At 52.5% G+C, this 18,446-nt stretch overlaps 1 protein-coding gene across 7 annotated transcripts in view; it reads left to right on the top strand.

The window, feature by feature from the left end:
• The window catches only part of CEP131 (centrosomal protein 131), a 28,836-nt gene extending 18,615 nt beyond the window's left edge, over positions 1-10,221 (top strand). For 6 of the 7 annotated variants that reach the window (XM_048817342.2, XM_048817340.2, XM_048817341.2 and 3 more), the window contains 10 exons: positions 738-840; positions 2,057-2,258; positions 2,782-2,889; positions 3,658-3,775; positions 4,140-4,214; positions 5,666-5,808; positions 7,492-7,669; positions 7,843-8,039; positions 9,734-9,794; positions 9,924-10,221. In XM_048817342.2, the coding sequence (XP_048673299.2) occupies positions 738-840; positions 2,057-2,258; positions 2,782-2,889; positions 3,658-3,775; positions 4,140-4,214; positions 5,666-5,808; positions 7,492-7,669; positions 7,843-8,039; positions 9,734-9,794; positions 9,924-9,998 (1,260 nt within the window). In that variant the 3' untranslated portion in view covers positions 9,999-10,221. The remainder of the gene's footprint in view (positions 1-737; positions 841-2,056; positions 2,259-2,781; positions 2,890-3,657; positions 3,776-4,139; positions 4,215-5,665; positions 5,809-7,491; positions 7,670-7,842; positions 8,040-9,733; positions 9,795-9,923) is intronic. The other variant, XM_048817343.2, reaches the window with a different exon arrangement.
• The last annotated feature ends 8,225 nt before the right edge of the window (positions 10,222-18,446 follow it).

Below are 18,446 nucleotides of genomic sequence, written 5' to 3'. Positions count from 1 at the left end.
TCCAACATCACCTGTGCCCATGGAATTGGAAGCTGTTGGCAGTAGTGTCTAAGGAAGGAGTGACATGCTAACATCTGCCCCGGCCACAGCCTGCTGCAGGAAGGCCAGGAAACATCCCCTTTAGCAGAGCTGTGTGGCATTGTAGAGCACGTGTGGATTCAACAGTGATGTTGCAAGATCCTGTGAAAGGTGCAGCTGACTGTCCTCCTCCTATAGCCCCATGCTCCTGTCCTGAACCAGGGGTTTGGAAAATCAAGTACTCATAAAGATTCCCCAACAGAACACAGCCCTCCATACATGCCTCTGCAGGCAGGTAACTACATGTGCGCATGGATGTGCCTATGTGCCTCTCTCTGGTCTCAGATAGGCATCATCAGCCTGGATTTGCCCTAAACCATGTTTCCAGTTGGGGCTCTCATTTGTTTGCTGCTTTCAGCAGATGCATTTCCAAGGGCTTCCTACCAGGACAGGTAACACCTCTGCTATTGTTTGCTGAGCTCTGCAGGGGTCTAGTGGCCCCATCAGAGGAGGGGGGTAAAGGCACTGGGGACAGTGTGTCTTTGCCTACCTGTGGAGGGCACGCTTAGGCTGCAGCTGTTCAAGTTACCCATGTGTATCAAAGGTCATTGGCTCTTGCCAGGTGCTCGGGACTTTTCTCTCAGTGGGAAAACTGCAATTGTAAGGAGTTTTATTGCCTTCCATCTTGTCCCTGAAGTTTGATATTTGGTTCCCAACAGGAGATCAAGAAACTCAAGGAGCTGATGAGTGCGACTGAGAAAATCCGCCGGGAGAAGTGGATCGATGAGAAAACCAAGAAGATCAAAGAAATCACTGTGAAAGGTACAGAAGGTTCCTCTCTCTGCAGAGGTGTGCAAGCCAGTGTGTGCCTGTCCCTACCCCCCACATGCACACCACCACCCATAAGGAGCTGCTGACACCTCATTGAAGATTCCACAGGTCAGAACTATTCTGCTTGTGCATTTTCTGCCTCTGCTGATGGTCAGGTGAGAGCAGGAGCTGGAATCTCCTGTTCTGCTGCAGCTTCCTTGCCTGGGGCCATAACTCGCTGTTCTGACTGCCCAGCTAGTTGTTGCTAGGAGGGTTTGAGGTATTGGGCTGAGAGCAGGCTCTTCTGAGGAGCCAAGATCCTGTTTTCAGACATATGCCCCTGAACAGTAACTTAAATCAACAAAGGGGGTGGGGAGAGTCAGGAAATGCCCTGGGTGCATTTCCATATCCTGGTCCTGACTTTGAGGCTGCCCCGCCTTTGTGCTTTTCTTTGTCCTCTCCCTTTTGAAGCTCAGCTCACAGTAGCAGTGAAGGTTCCCTGCTGGTTTTGTCCTTTATTCCAGTTGCCAAGTACTGAGTCGTCACAGTAGACAGAGCATTAGCAGCTAGAGAAGGGAAAGCCCTGTTAGCTCATCCAGCCCCTTCTCCTAGGGGCCTGTGCAGGATCCTTCCTTACTGCGCTTTCTGGGACCTTTGTCCTTCCTGTTGTCGGCTCCCTCTTCCCGCCCCCGGTCTGTGTTTTGGCCGGAGCTGACAATAAGGTGACTGGTTCATGCTCTTCTTGGACTTTAAGTTTCTTGAGCTGAGGATCTTGACTTCTGTACAGGGCTCAGCAAGTTTTCTCTCCCCGGCGCCCCTATAATTAATACTGCTGCACTTGTTGGTGCATGCAACACGCTGCCGGTCCCTGCCCCAGACAGTTTACACTAGCAGGATGGGGCGAAGCCCAAAAGAAGGGTTAGCTTTGAGTTAGGTACAGTAGAGGGTTTTATTTGGTCCCCTGAGGTCCTGGTGGAAGGACTCAGAGCTTGCCCCATCGATGTTATGGGGTATTCAGTCCTGAAGCTGGAAAGCTTGGGTAGCACCCCCTTCCCTCCCACTCCTTTAGCTGCCTGTCCTATCTCCAGGCCTTCCAAGGACGTTGGTCTGAGATTGGGTGTGAGTGTGTTACACTCTGAGAGCCCCATTCACCCGGGCTGCGTGGAGCCACTGTCCTTCCCCATGAGTGTCACCAGCTGAGTGTCCTTTCCCTCCCCTCGACCCCCAGGGCTGGAGCCTGAGATCCAGAAGCTAATCGCCAAACACAAGCAGGAGATCAAGAAGCTGAAGATGCTGCACGAGGCAGAGCTGCTTCAGTCAGATGAACGGGCAGCCCAGCGCTACATCCGCCAGACAGAGGAGCTGAGGGAGGTCCTGGAGCGGGAGAAGGAGGAGCAGGGCCAGCGGGAGAGGGAGCTGGCCAGGAAGCGGTATGTAAGGACCCAGAGGAAGGACTAGAGTTTCACACTGGATCCTTCCCATCTGCTTCTGATCCGTGTGGGAGTCAGAGGGGTGGGGGGAGATAATTACCCTTTGGCTGGATGGGCAGTTGCAGCTTTGCCTCAAGCCTTCATGTGTCCCACCCACTGGGATAAACTAGCACCCGTTGGCCAGACACTTCCAGCGCCCCAGCCGGAGAGGAGCTGCCAATATCCCAGCAAGGGCTCCCCACCTCCCGCCTTAGCCTGCGTCCTGCTGGTGGATTTCAGCTGCAGAAGTTCCTTCCCCACATGGGCAGCCACCCCCATCTGCCTCAAATGAGAGGCGAGGGCAGCTAGCCAGGAAATGAATGCTTCCCGCAAAGCGAGAGCAGCATAACGGGGCTGGGGCGTTGCTGGGGGAGGAGAGGCAAGGGGCCCTGCAGATCCGAGGCCCTCTACTACCCTCGGCACCCCAGAGGGACAGCACTGTGAGGGCGGGCGAGTTCCCGGAGCCGTCCTTCCCCCACCGCAGGTACGAGAAGCACCTGGAGCAGGAGGAACAGGCACTCCAGCAGCAGCGCCGCAGGCTCTACAGCGAGGTAGCTGAGGAGAAGGATCGGCTCAATCAGCAGGCGGCCAGGTGAGAGCAGCCCGGTGCAGAGACGGGTCTGGGCTCCGGCTAGGCCTAGAGCTTGGGCATCCGGCTCTCTCTCACACCATCCAGGCTGCTGGAGGTGAATGCCTGTGCCTGGCCGTTACCAGCCCCCTGGTGAAACTGGGGTTCTTAGGCTCTTCCCTGATCAAGGGACTAGCTAAAACCATATTGTTAGTCCAGAAAGAGTGTGAACCTTTAGGCCAGATCCTGTCTCCACCAACCCCCATGTCTCTCAGGGGCTGTCGTTCCCTCTGGCATCACTCCTGGCTTTGGTGGACCCTGCAGCCTGTGCCGTGGGGCGCAGTCTCTCCATGCGGTCGCAAGCACGCTGCAGGAAAGGGCTGGGAGAGCAGCTCAGATCCTGGTTGGTGGGGCTTGGAGGAGAGGTCAGCTGTGAGGTTCTTCTCAGTGTGCTCCCCGGGGAGTGGAGATGGCTGGTTCTTGCTCCCCGGGTTTGTGGAAGCAGAATGGCTCTGCGAAGCCAGCTGCTGTTTCCTGTCTGGAATGGTGTGGGAGCCGAGTCTGACTGCAGTGAGGGATCTCGTGGAGGGACGAGCATTCCTGGGCCTAGGAGTAGCTGGGCTGGCTTTTCACTGGGGAGCTTGTGCTGTGAGAGCTGGAAGGAGCCAGGGTGGGCCACAGACTCCTGGTGAGAGTCCTGGTGGGTCCACTAGGGCTGCCAGGTGGCTGGGCCATGGGTTGGCGAAGGGCATTGTGACGGTGATCTGACAGCGCTGACCTTGCGTCCCACAGGCAGAGAGCGGAGCTGGAGGAGCTGAGGCGGCAGCTGGAGGAGAACAGCTCCATAGTCACCAAGGCGCTGAAGGAGGAGTACGAAAAGGGGAAGGAGGAGCAGGAGAGGCAGCACCAGGTCTGCCCCCCAGCCCATGCGCATGGTCTCTTCCTTGCTCTAGCCGTGGACAATAGAATAGCCCCGTGGGTGCCCTGAGGCTGGCCTTGTGAGCAGTTTGAAATGAGCTGCACCCCACACTCCTGTCAGCCATGGGATGCAGAATGGACACCCACATTCCTGCATTGGGTGCAGCTTGCCGGGCTGGTCCAAGCCCCCTCTCAGCAGTGTGGATGCCTTTCCTCCCCATGTGCTGGGTGAAGCAAACTGCCCCCCTGGAGCAGGGGCTGGGCCTTGCCTGGGGAAGTCATGGGGCTTTCTGGCTGTCCAAGGGTGCGTGGCGCTCCCTTGAGCAGGTTTCTCACCCTACTGTTCCCTCTTGCAGGCGGAGATGAAGGTGCTGAAGGACAGGCTGGAGATTGAGAAGCAGGCGTGGGAGGCCAACTACATGAAGAAGGAGGTAACGGCGCACTTGGCTGCAAATGTGGCTGTTGTATAAATTTAGATGGAATATGTGGGCCCAAAGAGTCAGTGTTAACATGACCCAGTCACTGTCCAGCATTAAACAGTGCCGGTCCGGGGGCTGGTACCTAGAGACCAGAGCCTGTTTAGCGCCATGGCAAACACACCATTCAACAGCCTTTTCGCCTGTTAGTAACGGTACAGAAAAGAAGAAAAAACAGTGAAAGCCTTTGGAATATAAAGGGTTGAGTAAAGCTTTCAGTTTGACAGCCCTTGTTCCCTTTCCCTGTAGCTGGAGAGAGATTTTAGAAAGACCCCCCCGCTCCCCCCCTTGTCTGACCGTCTCTTAGATGGTGTTAAAGATGGTGGTAATCTTTTTGGGAGAAGGGATTACTTTAGTGAGTGGGCTGGAGCTGGCGCTGCTGTTAAAGTCCAATCCCATTTCCTAGAGGACAAGACAAAGACCCACAAAAGGGAAAAGAGAAGAACAGCGATGAGAGAAAATGCAGCTTCAGTCTCTGGTGTTAACTCTCACTTGCAGCCTCGCTGCTGAAAAGACCCAGGCCCAGCTCACGATCTGATCAGCCACCCTGAGCCCTGGCAAACTTGTACCAGCGATGGGCCATTTAGGACCTTGCATTTCACTGCCTTTCTTGGTCACAGGCTCGCAGCACTGTTGCAAAATATACTGTCTTGGCTGGCTAAGCCAGACGCTTATCAGATAGAAGGAAAAAGAAGGGAGATAGACAAGAGAAAAATAAAGTGGGAAAGAAAACACCAGGTGGTGGGAAGAGTGAGACAGTCTCACATCCCAGATTGTGGTCAGGACTCAGCTGGAGCCAATGGAGGTGGTGATGTCACCTGGGCCCCCCTCTCTAGCCTGGTCTGCTCAGGATGTCTCTCAGGGTTAGGAAGAAAAAAGTCCAGGGTCCCAGGAGATGGCAGCGGTGATAACCCTGATGGCAAAGCTCACGACTTCCCCTTCTTTCATTCAGCCAGTGCTACAGTAGCCCCCAACCCCGAGTCACTTCTGGGGGACCTCAAAAAAAAAAAAAAAAAAAAAAAAAGTGGTGGGTGGGGAAACCCATCCCCTTGTTCTGTTGGCCTGATTTCCAGCACACCAAGGTGGTTCATAATTTCTGGTCTCATGTTGTTCTTGTTTATCAGGCAGGATCTTACCGCAGCCCTTGAGGTGTAGCAGAAGCCTTTTGGTTTGGGATGATTATCTGTCTTCCTGTTGCACCTTTCCCCGTCAGCGTTTGTTGTCTTGGTTATTGTGACACCATAAGAACTTTCAGTCACTTTCCACAGTTGAGCTCACAGGGTAAATGTGTAGGCCTAGTTATCACAACAACTCCTCTCTGAGGCTGCCGTCCCCCCATGGGAGCTCAAGTCTGCATTGTAATTGGATCTCCTGCTGCCTGACCCCATGTCTGACTCTGTCCCCAGGAGGCCTGGCTGCTCTCCCGGGAGCGGGAGCTGAAGGAGGAGGTGAGGAAAGAGCGGGACAAAGAGATAGAGCTGGTCATTCAGCGCCTGGAGGCCGACATGTCGTCTACCAAGGAAGAGTGCGAGAGGGTGGCAGAAAACAGGTAGGAAGGGGCCAGGTGGCCATTGGGATATACTGAGCCTGTGTGAGTGAGCCCTGGTGCTTCTAGGCCCCCAACCCAGTCATCTGGCATCTCTGTAGCTGGGCCCACCTCTCCATGCCAAGAACATGCTAACCGGAGTGTGGGAGGATGCCCCGGGCTCCATACCTCAGTGGAGTAGAGCAGGGGTTCAGTGAGTTTGGGGGGCTCTGGAGTGCCCTGACCCAGGAATTAAGGCACACAGTAGTAAGCAATGAAAATAAGCTCTCTGGTACTCGTGTTTGAAGAACTGTTTCACTTACGCTTCATGGTAAAGGCCTAGTTTTTCTGAACCTCAGCCTGAAATTGTGTGCCTGATTTGTGCGTGCACTTATCATGAGTTCTTGCATCTCCGGCTGGTGTGCATCTAATGATTTGTGTGTGTAAAAGCCCAGTTTGCACCTTCACTCACAACTTTGCACACCCAGTTGGGCATACAGTTGCGTGTGCAGTTTGAACACTGTTAATTTTGGAGTGAATAGGTAGCATGCCTGAAGGTTTGCACCATCGAGTGCTGAATGACAAAGCAGATGCTTCCCTGCTGAAAACTTTTAGTGGTACCCCTCCACACCCATGGCTGGGAAGGGGTTAAATAAGCTAGGAGTGATTGCAAATGATCTTCCATAGCTGTTGGGCAGGCCTCCTTTATACAGGCCCAGCATATGGTTCCCACAATGCCATGCAGGTGGCTGAGGAGGCCACCTATGGGAATGAAAGCTGTCTTCGTTTGACCTCCTTCACAGAGCTCTGAAATGCCTTCTCCCCCTCCCCCCACGTAACCTGACTCCCTTTAGGGCCTTATTTGCCCAGCATCCTTGCCTGCCCCTGTGACGATGTGACTCAGCAGGGAGGGGGGAGTGTTGACCTGGGAATGTGCCCTGGGGATGGGAGACCTGAGAGCCTGTCACCTGAGCCAGGAGGGGGAGGGGGAGGTGACACCTCTGCCCAGGAATGTGAACAGAGGCTGCAGCAGGGAACCTGCGGGGTGAGTTTAGTTGGCAGTTTGGAGGCTGGGGGGAGGAACACAGGGAACCCCAGGGCTGGGGTCTAAGCTCCCTGCTCCCCCAGAAGGACGTGATTGAGGGGTCCTGGTTGTACCCACAAGCTCTGTTGTGGACTGTGTTCCTGTTGTCCAATAAACCTTCTGTTTTACTGGCTGGCTGAGAGTCTCAGTGGATCCCAGGAAGAGGGGTGCAGGGCCTGGACTCCCCCACACTCCGTGACAGCCCCATACCCTCAAACCCTGGGACATTCTATGTAGTTTAAAAGTGGGAAATTGAAAAACGATGAAAGGAAGGGTTTTTCCACCCAATGTGTGGTTAGCCTTTGGAACCCACTGCCATAGGAAGTTAAGGCCAATAATTTAACAAGATTCAAAAAGGGATGGAACATTTCTGTGAACAACAAGAACATCCAGAGTTACCAGAATTATATCTTTGGGACAGGGATATGAAACCATCTGCTTAAGGGTGTAAGCCGATCTCTAACCATAGAGACTAGGCTGAGACCCAATGTGGGGTAAGATTATCCCGGATCTACTGCTGTGGCGCTCTTCCACCTCATGTCTGGTGCTGGCTTGCGATGGGAAATGGGGCTGGATGGGCCTCGGCTCTAATCCAGGCTGGCTGTTCCTGTGTTTTCCCCCAGGATCAAGAGGGTCCGAGACAAGTACGAAGTGGAGCTGCAGGAGCTGGAGAGGTCTGAGCGGAAGCTGCAGGAGCGCTGCAATGAGCTGAAGGGGCGGCTGGCTGAGCTGGAAGGCGAGAACATGCACCTGCAGGGCCTAGTGAAGCACAAGGAGCAGGAGGTGGAAGACATCAGGAAGGTGGGTGAGGGGCAGGCTGTGCACTCGGACTGGGCAGGAGCTCTGCCACCCAGGTGTGTTGGATGCTCTTCAGTGAGCTACCCCTCTCTCTGCATGGTGCCCTGGGGTAGCACTGAGCTCCCCAGGGATGCTCTATACCCATCAGAGCACCTAACTTCTCCTCTCCCCTGCAGGTGAAGGACCAGCTGGCCAAGGAGAGGAGCAGCCTGTCGGAAGTGATTCGCCAGGAGTTTGCAGACAGACTGGTGGGGACAGAGGAGGAGAACAAGCGGCTGAAGGTAGAGATGTCAGAGATGAGAGCCCGCCAGCGCTTGGAGCTGGACAGGATAGCACGGGACAAAGACGAAGAGCTGGAGGAGGTTCATAAGAGGTGAGGGCTGAGGGGTTTGGCCTCAGCAATTGCAAGGCTGGGGCTTGGGGGCAGCTTGAGCCCCACGGCCTGTGTCACGTATGCAGAATTGACCCACGTCACATGGGGTCCCAGCACTGCATTTTCTAACGCCTGCCTGCGTGGAGCGGGCCGTGGGTCACCGTGGCTAGCTACCTGCCTGTGCTTTCTGCAGCACTGTGCTGATCCCTCTGGACCCAGTGGTAGCTCTGTGGCACCGGACGTACAGGCCTGTGCCCTGAGAACCACAGGAGCTGCTCCTTTGCTGGCCCAGGTAGGGGGACCTTCAGCAGCTCTAGCTGGTCTGGTGCTGTAGATGTTCCTGCCAGGAGAGGGCAGAGGAGTGCGGACATGTGCACATACATGCCGCAGCTCTTTGTGATTGTTCAGGAGCGCTGGGAGCAACTGAGTTATACCCAGCCTACAATCGGCTCGTATCAGGTGCTGCCGTGGATATTGCCAGGCCACCCCTGCAGCAGACCTGGCTCTGTAGACCCAGTGTGCCAAATATGGCAAAGCAGAAGCACTGAGAATCTGGCCTGAAAGGCAGAGAAGAGCAGAGCGGTCGGTGATCCTGCTGTCAGGGAAGGTGGGGAATTCTAACGCAGAGCCCTCAGCTGTGGGGAGGGGAAGGTGGAGACTGCACCATGAGGCCAGGTGGGAGGGGGGCTGGATGTTTCCTGGCAGGCAAAGCTGGGGCGAGGGGTTCTTGACCAGCAGCATGGGGTGGAGCATTGCAGTGACATGAACTCTTGGGGCTCACTGTGGGCATCATCCTTCACGCTGTGTGGCTTTAAGTGTGCTGAGGACCCCGCAGGTACCTGGGGAGGAGTGGGCCCTGGGAGCGGTATGTTGGTGTCTGCACACAGGCTGTGTGACTGCTTCAGCCTCTCTGAGTGTCCCCTCCTCCCCACTGCCTGGGCCTGTCTCTGCCTCTTGTGTCCTTGATGAGGGAGGATGGTCTTGTGGTAAGGCACAAGACAGAGTCAGGAGATCTGGGAGCAGCTCCCTGCTCTGACACTGACATGCTTGTGGCTCGGGGTGAGACACTTCCTCTCTCAGCCTGCCAGCTTCCCCACCGTGCATCCAACAGGATGAGCATCGGTGACCTCCCTGCGGGGCCGAGGCTGCTGCAGAGACCACACTCTGGTCCTGAGGTGACACAGTCCAGCTCTCTCTGCTACATACAATCGCTGGGAAAGGTCACCCCAAGTTGGCGCTAGGAAGGCTGGTGCAAAGGGATGCTGAAGCCAAAAGGGCTGTGATAGGCTGCTGGCAAAGTGGCAGAGCAGTGCGGCTAGCACCTGAAAGAGCCTGGAAAGGAAAAGCAGTATTAGGGTTCAAGTCATCTCAATGCATTTGGGGTAATTTCAGCACAGTGAGGTCGCCATCTCCTCCTCAGCATTGGTAACTTGATCCAGGCCCCCAAACTGCTTCATGTCATAACAGGGAGCAAGGGTTTTATTAATGTCTGATCCCCGACACCCCTCGTCAGTGCAACAGGCTCGATGAGTGTTTTGCAGGGGCACGTGAGTCCCAGGAGAGGAGAGGGATCGTTGTCACCTCGCCAGCGCCTGTCACTGGCCGCTGCTGTGCTGAATCCCAGCCGCGTCAGGTGTTCAGCACGGCCGTCGGGGCGTGAGGGGCTGAGCTGTGTCTCCTTTGTCTCCATGCAGAGTGAAGCTGGCCATTGTGAAGAAAGAGGAGACCGTGAATATTCTTCGGAAACAGTACGAAGTAAGTGTCCCTGCAAGCAGGAGCTCTGGTGCTGGGGCAGGGTCTCTGGCACCGGTTCTGTCCCTCCTTGTTCCCCCTCTGCCACGTGTCTAACCTCGGCTCCCTCTCCTGTCTTGTTGTGTGCTCCAGGCAGCTGTGAAGCGGGCAGACCACCTGGAAACCGTGCTAGAGCAGCAGCGAAAACAGCTGCTGGCTACTAACTAGCAGCCCAGCCGCCAAGGTGCTCCCATTTCCCAGGAAGTTGCACATTGTGGGTCTGTGCTCTGTGTGCGCGGGGTTGGAATTGGAGTCTCCCCCTCCTACTGTGCTGTTCTCTTGTTACAACTTCCGTTACTTGTGCCTCAGCCTGACCCCTTGCTGGAGAAGACTTCCCGTGCTCAGGCTTCTCTGTGGTATTTTAACAGTAAACTGCGTGCGTGTTTCTAAAGTCCGTCTGATCTGTGGTTGCTGGGGAGAAGGGCAGGTGCCATGCAGTTGCTGAAAGGACGTTTGACTCCTTTACTGAGCAGCGTCTGGGTATGCACCAGGGCATGCCCTCCCGCTCTTCATCAGCGTGGGGCCATGCCCTGGGCCTCCACCTAACACCTGCTGCTGCTGATCCCAGGGTTTTTCTCTTGGTCAGAGGCAAGGGATTAGTGTGATCCAGTCACTCTGGCTGCCTGTGGTGAATGAGGCTCATCCGCACTTCGCAGCAAAGGGCTAGAGGGATGGAGCAAAGCGTTTAGTGGGCAGTGCTCTTTCTTCCTACCAGCAGAGCTGAGCCAGCCCTAGCCCCCTCTGCTCTCCCTACGCACACACACCGAGCCGGGTGGCGACTTCCATTCCTTGTTCATGGTACACTTCTGGGTGTGGCCACTGTCCACAGACAGCTGTACTGAGCCCATGGCAGTGGGGGTGAGTAAGCTATGACTATCCCATTGGTGATCAGCAGAAGCCCTGGGTTAATTGTCTCCGATCAGGGCTGTGCTCTCCAGCCTGGCGATCCTGCTGGCTGGTACACAGACCATGCACCTCACTCCGCCATCAGTGCTGGGTTAACACTAGCATTTCAACTGCATCGGTCATGAAGTCCCGAGCTAAGACACTGGGCGATGGCAGTGGTGAGGCAGCACAGAAGCAGCTGTCCTGTGCCAAGAGAGAGGTATTCAGTCCCCAGGCTTCAGTCCACCACTTGCCACTAGCACGACCCCCTTTCATAACAGGGGCCCTGTTGCATAAATACGCTACCAAAGGAACCAGGAATCAGAAGCAAGGTCCTGCTGCTTCAGCATGTCAGGCCAGACGGCTGAAACAGCCCCCTCCCAGGGTCTCATCCTCTGTCTCCATTCATTCCAGCGCCTCCCCCTACCCCGGTCTCCTGCCTGCAGCAGTGGGAAAGCAGGGGGCTCGGCCATTACGGCTAATGGTGCCAGGATCTGCCAAGACAGCGGGCCGGGCTCTGAGCAATGTTTGCTGGGCCCTTACAGCATTACAGGAGGCATTCTCATTGTTACACTAGAACCTCAGAGTTACGAGCACCTCGGGAGCGGAGGCTGTTCGTCACTCTGAATGAAATGTTCTGGTGGTTCTTTCAAAAGTTTACAACTGAACATTGACTTCATACAGCTTTGAAACTTACTATGCAGAAGAAAAATGCTGCTTTTAACCATCTTAACTTAAATGAAACAAGCACAGAAAAAGTTTCTTTACCTCATCAAATCTTCTTTAAACTTTCCCTTTTCCTAGTAGTTTACATATAATACAGTACAGCACTGTATTTGCTTTATTAATTGATTGATTTGGTCTCTGCTGCTGCCTGATTGCGTACTTCCAGTTCCAAAGGAGGTGTTTGGCTGACCGGTCAGTTCATAACCCTGGTGTTCATAACCCTGAGGTTCTGCTGCACCTGCTCTTCTGAGAAGCAGGGTCCCCTGGGATGCCGCTCAGACTTCGCCATGGCCGGGATCCTGCTGAGAGAGACCCGTTGTGTGGACTGTTACAGAGCATTGGCGTGTGTTGACTGGCACTTGCTCTGGGGCCTTCTAGGACTGGGATGGGTTTTTCACCCCCTTTTCTTACCTCTTATTTATGCTCTGCTGACTAAGGGAATCCTGCCCATGGCCGACTTGTGAACTATTGGCAACTACCCCTGAGCTGGTTACCACCATCCAAGCGTTGTCAGTGCTGGGAGCAGGGCGTGATCTGGGGAGGAGCAGGGAACTGGTTAACAGCAGACCTCAATCCACTTGCTGTCACTTCTCCTCTCTGTACCTCAATTTCTCCATCCAGATGATCCCCGCTTGAAAAGCACATAGGGATCCTGAGGCAACAGGTGCAGCCCAGGTGCTCCTTGTTGCTTCTGCCCCTAGAGGATGACATGACATTTCCAGGAGCTTTTGCCATCCAGCCAGGGTCTCACTCTGTCTCCAGATCCCTGGCTGGGTGGGGAAAGCTCCAGGAAATGTCATGCTTCAGCCTTGGGTCCGTTTCCTCCCTGGCAGGAGCTCACCATCTGGCTTACCTTGGTTCTCAGGCAGTGTGGCCGGCTGGTGTATCCTAGTTCTCTTGCCTAGGGAAACAGGACATTGTTCCTAGGCTGAGCTGATGTTTTTCTTTCATACAGGCCAGCTACTGGGAGGCGCCGCTGCTGAGTTAATTCACTGGTGGTCTTGGGCTGCTGGTGTTTGGAAAGCTGGGCTGCTTCTCTTGTGTCTGTTCCAGGAAGGTGCCGAGACAATGGGGGAAGGAAGGCATGGAGGAACTCCCTGAAATAACTTCCATGCCTTTACTTCTCTTAGCTTGATGGGGACTCGATGCTGCTGGATCTGCCACGGCAGGGAAGCTGAGGCCCAATCCTGCATGATGCTGGATGCTCTAAGAAGGCAGTGGGAATGGAGGGTGCTGAGCATTCCCAGGAGGGGACCCTGATCAGGGATGGGACAGGGTAGCCCCCATGTTGACAAAAGGGGGGTGCTACTACCCCTGAAATGGACCTTTACTGGTTCCCGGTGGAGAAGATTACTGTCAAACCAGTGAAAAAGGTCCACAGTAATTATCTTCACTACACAGCAGTTTATTGAGAAGGAATTACACAAGCGGTAAAGGGTTATATTAAGCACATAACTCCTGTGTTAGATATTAAGAGCGACACATTCCTCTTAACGAGTCTCTCTTTCACAAACAGGCCCTGCACTAGCCTCATGCAGTTTTTGCTTGGCAAACAGAGAAGATGGTTACCATTTTATAGATGGCTTCTTCTCTGCCGGTCTGTTATTCTCAGCCCTCTGGTCTGTCTCCAATTACCTCGAGACAAGGCCTTGTGCCCTGAGATCCCTCTGGCTCACAGTCCTACTCGAGCCCACGGAGCAGAGGTTTGGCTGCTCTGTCTCGCAGCTTTGCTTCTTCAAGCGTCAATTAAGGAATCCAAACCACAGTAATTTATTTTGCTTGATTCTTACTCTTTCTTCTCAGAGGAGTCACATGCCTTAAAAGCATGCCCAGGGGGTGTGTGGTGACTAATTTTACCGGATTAGTATTTTTAGAAGGGGCTGGGTGGTGGTGGTGGTACCGAACGAAGATCACCCGACGTTTACTCGCTCATCTGTCATTCACTGGCTCTCCTTGCTGTAAGGTCACTACAACCAAATCAACTTGTGCTCCATGCTGGAACTTCCTACATGTGATATTTACTTTCGCATGGGCCCGTATTTGCCGACCAGTGGGTTCAGTATTGATTATACACGCAGACTTTGCCAGTCCTTTATCAAATCTGCTTAAAGGGACCCTGCTCCCAGGATCCTCAGCAGCCCTTCAGCCATGTTTACGACATGTTAAGTTATACTCACGCCATTCATTCAGCCCGGCCACACCAATTTGGCACCATCCCAACAGTCCCCCATTCGATATTCAGTTACCAAAGATAATTGTAATATTGCATCAATCATACCTGCAGTTTGTACACTAACTATTCGATCATGTGTCTCCTTTTCTGGTTTCTGTAAAACTTAAAGCATTATTTTACGATGATTCATAGCATAATCCAACAACTCAATCTTATAAATTTTCCACAAAGCTTGTATTTCCTTATATTGCTTACACATCTGATATCCACAACAGAAACATAAAACGAATAATACGGCAGTTCCAGAAATCCAAAATAACATTGACCATTCAATTCCATTCCATGTTGTGACCTGACATACAAAATCATACCAAGCACACATTTGAGATCTTATTTTTTCTACAGCTTTTTCAACAATTTTCTACTTTCGAGCAAGCATGCCTTTTACAGATATTATTAGTTTAGTTGACCATTGTATTTGGTCCAGTGTGCCTTGATTAGTTTGTATCTCCATATCCCAATCTGTATCATTCCACTCTATTTCCCCCAAATTTGGCAATGTTAATCTAGGGCAAGTCATAAAGGTTTTAGTCATTTGAGGGTGCTATTGATATTGTTTGTACTGGAAATGAGTTATATCTCCACTAGTGCACCACATCCCTTGGTCCATAAACTGGGTTTGGTTGCTTATTGTTACATTACCCTTTTCCTTTCGATGCCAACATATATCTTGGTTTATTTCATATAATCCCCACCAACCATTTTTCCATGGTAAATTCGTGGTGAGGTTACCTCCTTTCCGTTCCAAATTCCAATTTCCTTCGCACCCGCTCAGGTATCTGTTTTCTAGGTGGGAATACGAATTCAGGAGTCCTCATAGCTTGACCTGTCATTAACTGAAAAGGTGAGTACTTCCTTTCAGTTTGTCCCAGGGCTCTCATGGTCATCAGGATTGTGAGTAAAGCAATTTCCCAGTCTCAGCCTTGTGTTTGAATTTGCTTGGTCAAGGCTGTTTTTATTTCTCTATTCTTCCTTTCCACTTTTCCTGCACGTTTTGGGTGGTAGACTATATGCCATTTTTGTTGGATTCCCATAATTAATGCTTTTACCACTGTCCCAAGATATACCTAAGTATTCAACTTCTTGTTGTACCAGCTGTGCCTTGTCCCAGGATAATTTAAAGCCTGTGTTCTCCCCTACTGCCAGGACCAGCTTAGTTCGATGTTTACACTCCTCCGGGGCAACGGCTATTATCGGTATGTCATCCACATAAGAAGTAACCTGTGGCTTATCCAAATCAGGGAGCTGAGCCCACACCCTTGTCACGTGTGCATGTGCTGTAGCTGGAGCATTCTGGTACCCATGGGGACACGTTGAAATGTCAACTGTTTGTTCTGGAATGTAAAAGCAAATTGAGGCTGACTCTCAGGGGTCAATGAAACGGCAAAGAAATAGCACTATCCAATACAGAGAATCCTTTAGCAGCTGCCGCTATTTCACCCAGTATAGCTGGGAGATTAGCTCCTGCTGGTGCCATCGGGACTATAGCTGCATTGATGTTTCTATAATCAATTGTGAGGCCCCACCTTCCGTCCGCTTTCCGCACAGGCCAGAGCGGAGAATTGTATGGACTTTGGCACTCCCCCACCACTTCTTGTTCCTGTAAATCCTGTAGCAATTCTTCTATATGCGGAACAGCTTCTGCAGGACGGGAATATTGAGGAACAGGTTTTACAGATTTTCCTACAATTTCCACTGCTGCATGTTGCCCCCAGTTCGGATTTCTTCTTGGCCCACACCACGGGGAACTCTTGTGTCCAGTCATTATCGGGTAGCACCCAGCTTCTGTGGCTTTGCAAGCTCCTTTCCTTAATCGTCCTGAAATCACCAGCTCGCTCACAATCCCTGTCTCCCCTTTCCACAGCCAACCTCCTGCCAGATCAATTATCCATTTCTCCTGCTGTACCACATCTGCACCTAAGATACCATTTTCAGTCATGCTGTTACAGACCACTGTATCTGTCCAAAACTTAGTGTCCTATCACCCATGGCGGCAGGTTTTTCAATAAAATTCCTTTCACTCCTGTGCCCTGAAAGCCAAATAAAGGAATATTCTGTCCTTTCTGCACATCCTCCTGCACCAATTTAATCAGAGTTGCCTCCGCTCCAGTATCAATTAATACTAGCAACTGTTGTATGTTTCTTCCCGCCCCCACCTGCCCCACTTCCATGTAAGGTCTACCAGTTACATGGGGCTGCAATTTAGCCACTAATGTCCAATCTTGGGGGCAGGAGTTGCTAAGGGCATGGCAACCCTACTGAGATGTGGAGCTACCCTGCCGGGAAGCTGCCACATCCATCTGAGCCAATTCCTGGGATAACAAGCCGTAAGGGCCTACCAGATCTCCCGCACCTGTTCCCACAATCTCAACAGCCCTAGCCCTGGGCTGTGGTGCAGGCTGTGACGTGTTCCCTGCCAAATCACTCACAGCATTTAACAGAACCTCTAAACGAACCATATCTGCTCCTTTCTCCTGGAGTAAAGCCCATATCTGTGCTCACACTGATCCTCCACTGGACCCATCATGTCCTTTGTTGGGTTGTCCCATTCCATGTTCCATACTAACGTGATTAGGACCACTGTAGCCTGCTCGGTTGCTGTAAGAAACCTCTCTGATTGCCTTCTGGGAGGAGCCACTTCTGCTTACCACCTTTTCTGCCTCTCGGGTCATTTTAATCAATCTAGCCTGATCCAACTTCTCTTGAGATCCTATAAACACTTTAATAGGTTCCCTTAAGCCATCATATAACAAATGTTACTTGCCCTTCCTCCGTATCAGCTAGAGAACCTGCTAACAACAGGCTAGCACAATAAGCCATAACTGACTCTCCCTTCTCCTGATGAATCAGCGAAACTGCCTTTCTTAACTCAGCAGGGGTTAAGAAATAGCGAGTGATCCTCCGTACTGCAGCCTCTCTGTCCTCTCGATTTGACTCCATTTCAAGCTCTGCTAACACTGCAGCCATTCAGCCATGTTTAAGTCATGTCAAGTTATGCTGTGATGTTCCCCTCTGGTGTTATCAGGACCGGTGATCTGCTAGGTCACTCCTATCCTTGACTCTGGGAGCCAGCCTTACCATGCTCTGCTGTGAGAGCCCCCACTCCTGGGCTGTTCTCAAACAGCCTCTGGCATGTCAGCTGCTCCCAGCTACTTGCAACCGAATGACACTAGCCAATATCTCCGGTCCCAGAACCAACCCTTGGAACCTCCGTCTTGCAGTGTCCAGTTATGCCCGCTGGACACTGCAAGCTTATAGGAGTTCATCAGTTTAACAAAGAAATTTATATGCACCAGGCTTGTTCTCCCAAGGAGAGCCTCTGACACACTTCAAACCAAACGCTCTGCTTCAGGTCAAATAAACAAACAGATCCATTAACTATAAAAGATAGATTTTAAGTGATTATAAGTCAAGGCACAACAAGTTGGATTTGGTCAAATGAAATAAAAGCAAAATGCGTTCTGAGCTGATTTTAACACTTGCAGTGCCCTTACAAGCTTAGATGCTTCTCATCATAGGCTGGTTGCTCTTCAGCCAGGCTCTCCCCTTTGATCAGTGTTTGAGTCGCTTGGTGGTGATGTCTGTAGATGGAGGTGGAAGAGAGAGAGAGAGCATGGGAAACGTCCCTTTTATCATGTTCTTTCTTTCCTCTTGGCTTTGCCCCCTCCCCCTTCAGGGCCAGGTGAGCATTACCTCATCCCAGTCCCAAACTGACCAAAGGAAGGGGGTGACTCACTCCAGATCCAAACAGATCCTTTGTTGTTGTCGAGGCCAGTGTCCTTTGTTCCTGTGAGGCTGGGCTGGGTTTGTCCCATACATGCCCGGATGAAGTGTGAACTACCCCTCTTCCTGGAGAGTTTTGCCTGGGCTTGTTTTAAGACAGGAGGGCACATTTTCAGCCTCATAACTATGTACATGAAATTACAAGCTATAACATCACTATCACAACAATGCTCAGTGCATCATGAGCCTTCTGAAGACACCCACCATGGCAAACTTTGCACTGGATACCACACAATCATATTATAAGGATGAACATAGGGGTGCAGGGTGTTCCCCCGAGATACAGAGTGTCACATATGCTCACACCGTTCATTCAGTATGGCCACACTAATGTGGCACCATCCCAACATCCCAGACAGGCCATAGAGGGGGAAGGGGATGTGAGATGGATGGCAAGGTACGGGAGGGGCCTTTCCCAGCTCCAAGAGGGGCTCCTGGCTCTCCTGGTTCCCCACTGTGTTCTTGTTTGCATCTGTCCCATGGCCTGTTAAAGGTCAGAATTCAATTGCTAGCCTTGAACATAGCCCCCTGCCAGTGAGTCAGCCCTGGGATCACGTGTGAGCATGGGAAGCCAGTGCCTGTGCCGGGAAGGAGGGAACTGGGGCTGTGTTCTCTGTCTTCCCTCTGAGAGCAACCAAGCTGCCTTGCTGTGCGTTAACCACGCTGCCTGGTGCTCTGCGGCCGGGACGGCTCCTCCAGGTCTGGGGGCAATTACTGACCATAGTGGAGAGATGCAGAGTAGGGACTTTTCTGCTGTTCCTTTACCACCCTCCCCACTCAACGGCAGCGGTATAGCAACCCGCAGCTGCACCGAGAGCATGCTGGGAGTGCGGCCTCCCTGGGGTCCCTGTCCCCAAGTCCTGCGGGCCATGCCCCAGCCAGCATTCCCACAGGGTCGGTCTGAGAGGGCATCGGGCAACAACCTGCCCTTGGCTCAGGCCTGGGTGCTGCTGACCCAGGAAGCAATCCCCCCTCCCCTGCAGCGTGTG

This window comes from Caretta caretta, chromosome 14, assembly GCF_965140235.1.
Source record: "Caretta caretta isolate rCarCar2 chromosome 14, rCarCar1.hap1, whole genome shotgun sequence".
NCBI lineage: Eukaryota > Metazoa > Chordata > Testudines > Cheloniidae > Caretta > Caretta caretta.
Note: the sequence above shows the minus strand (reverse complement) of the source record. Positions and strands in the feature narration are given on the sequence as shown.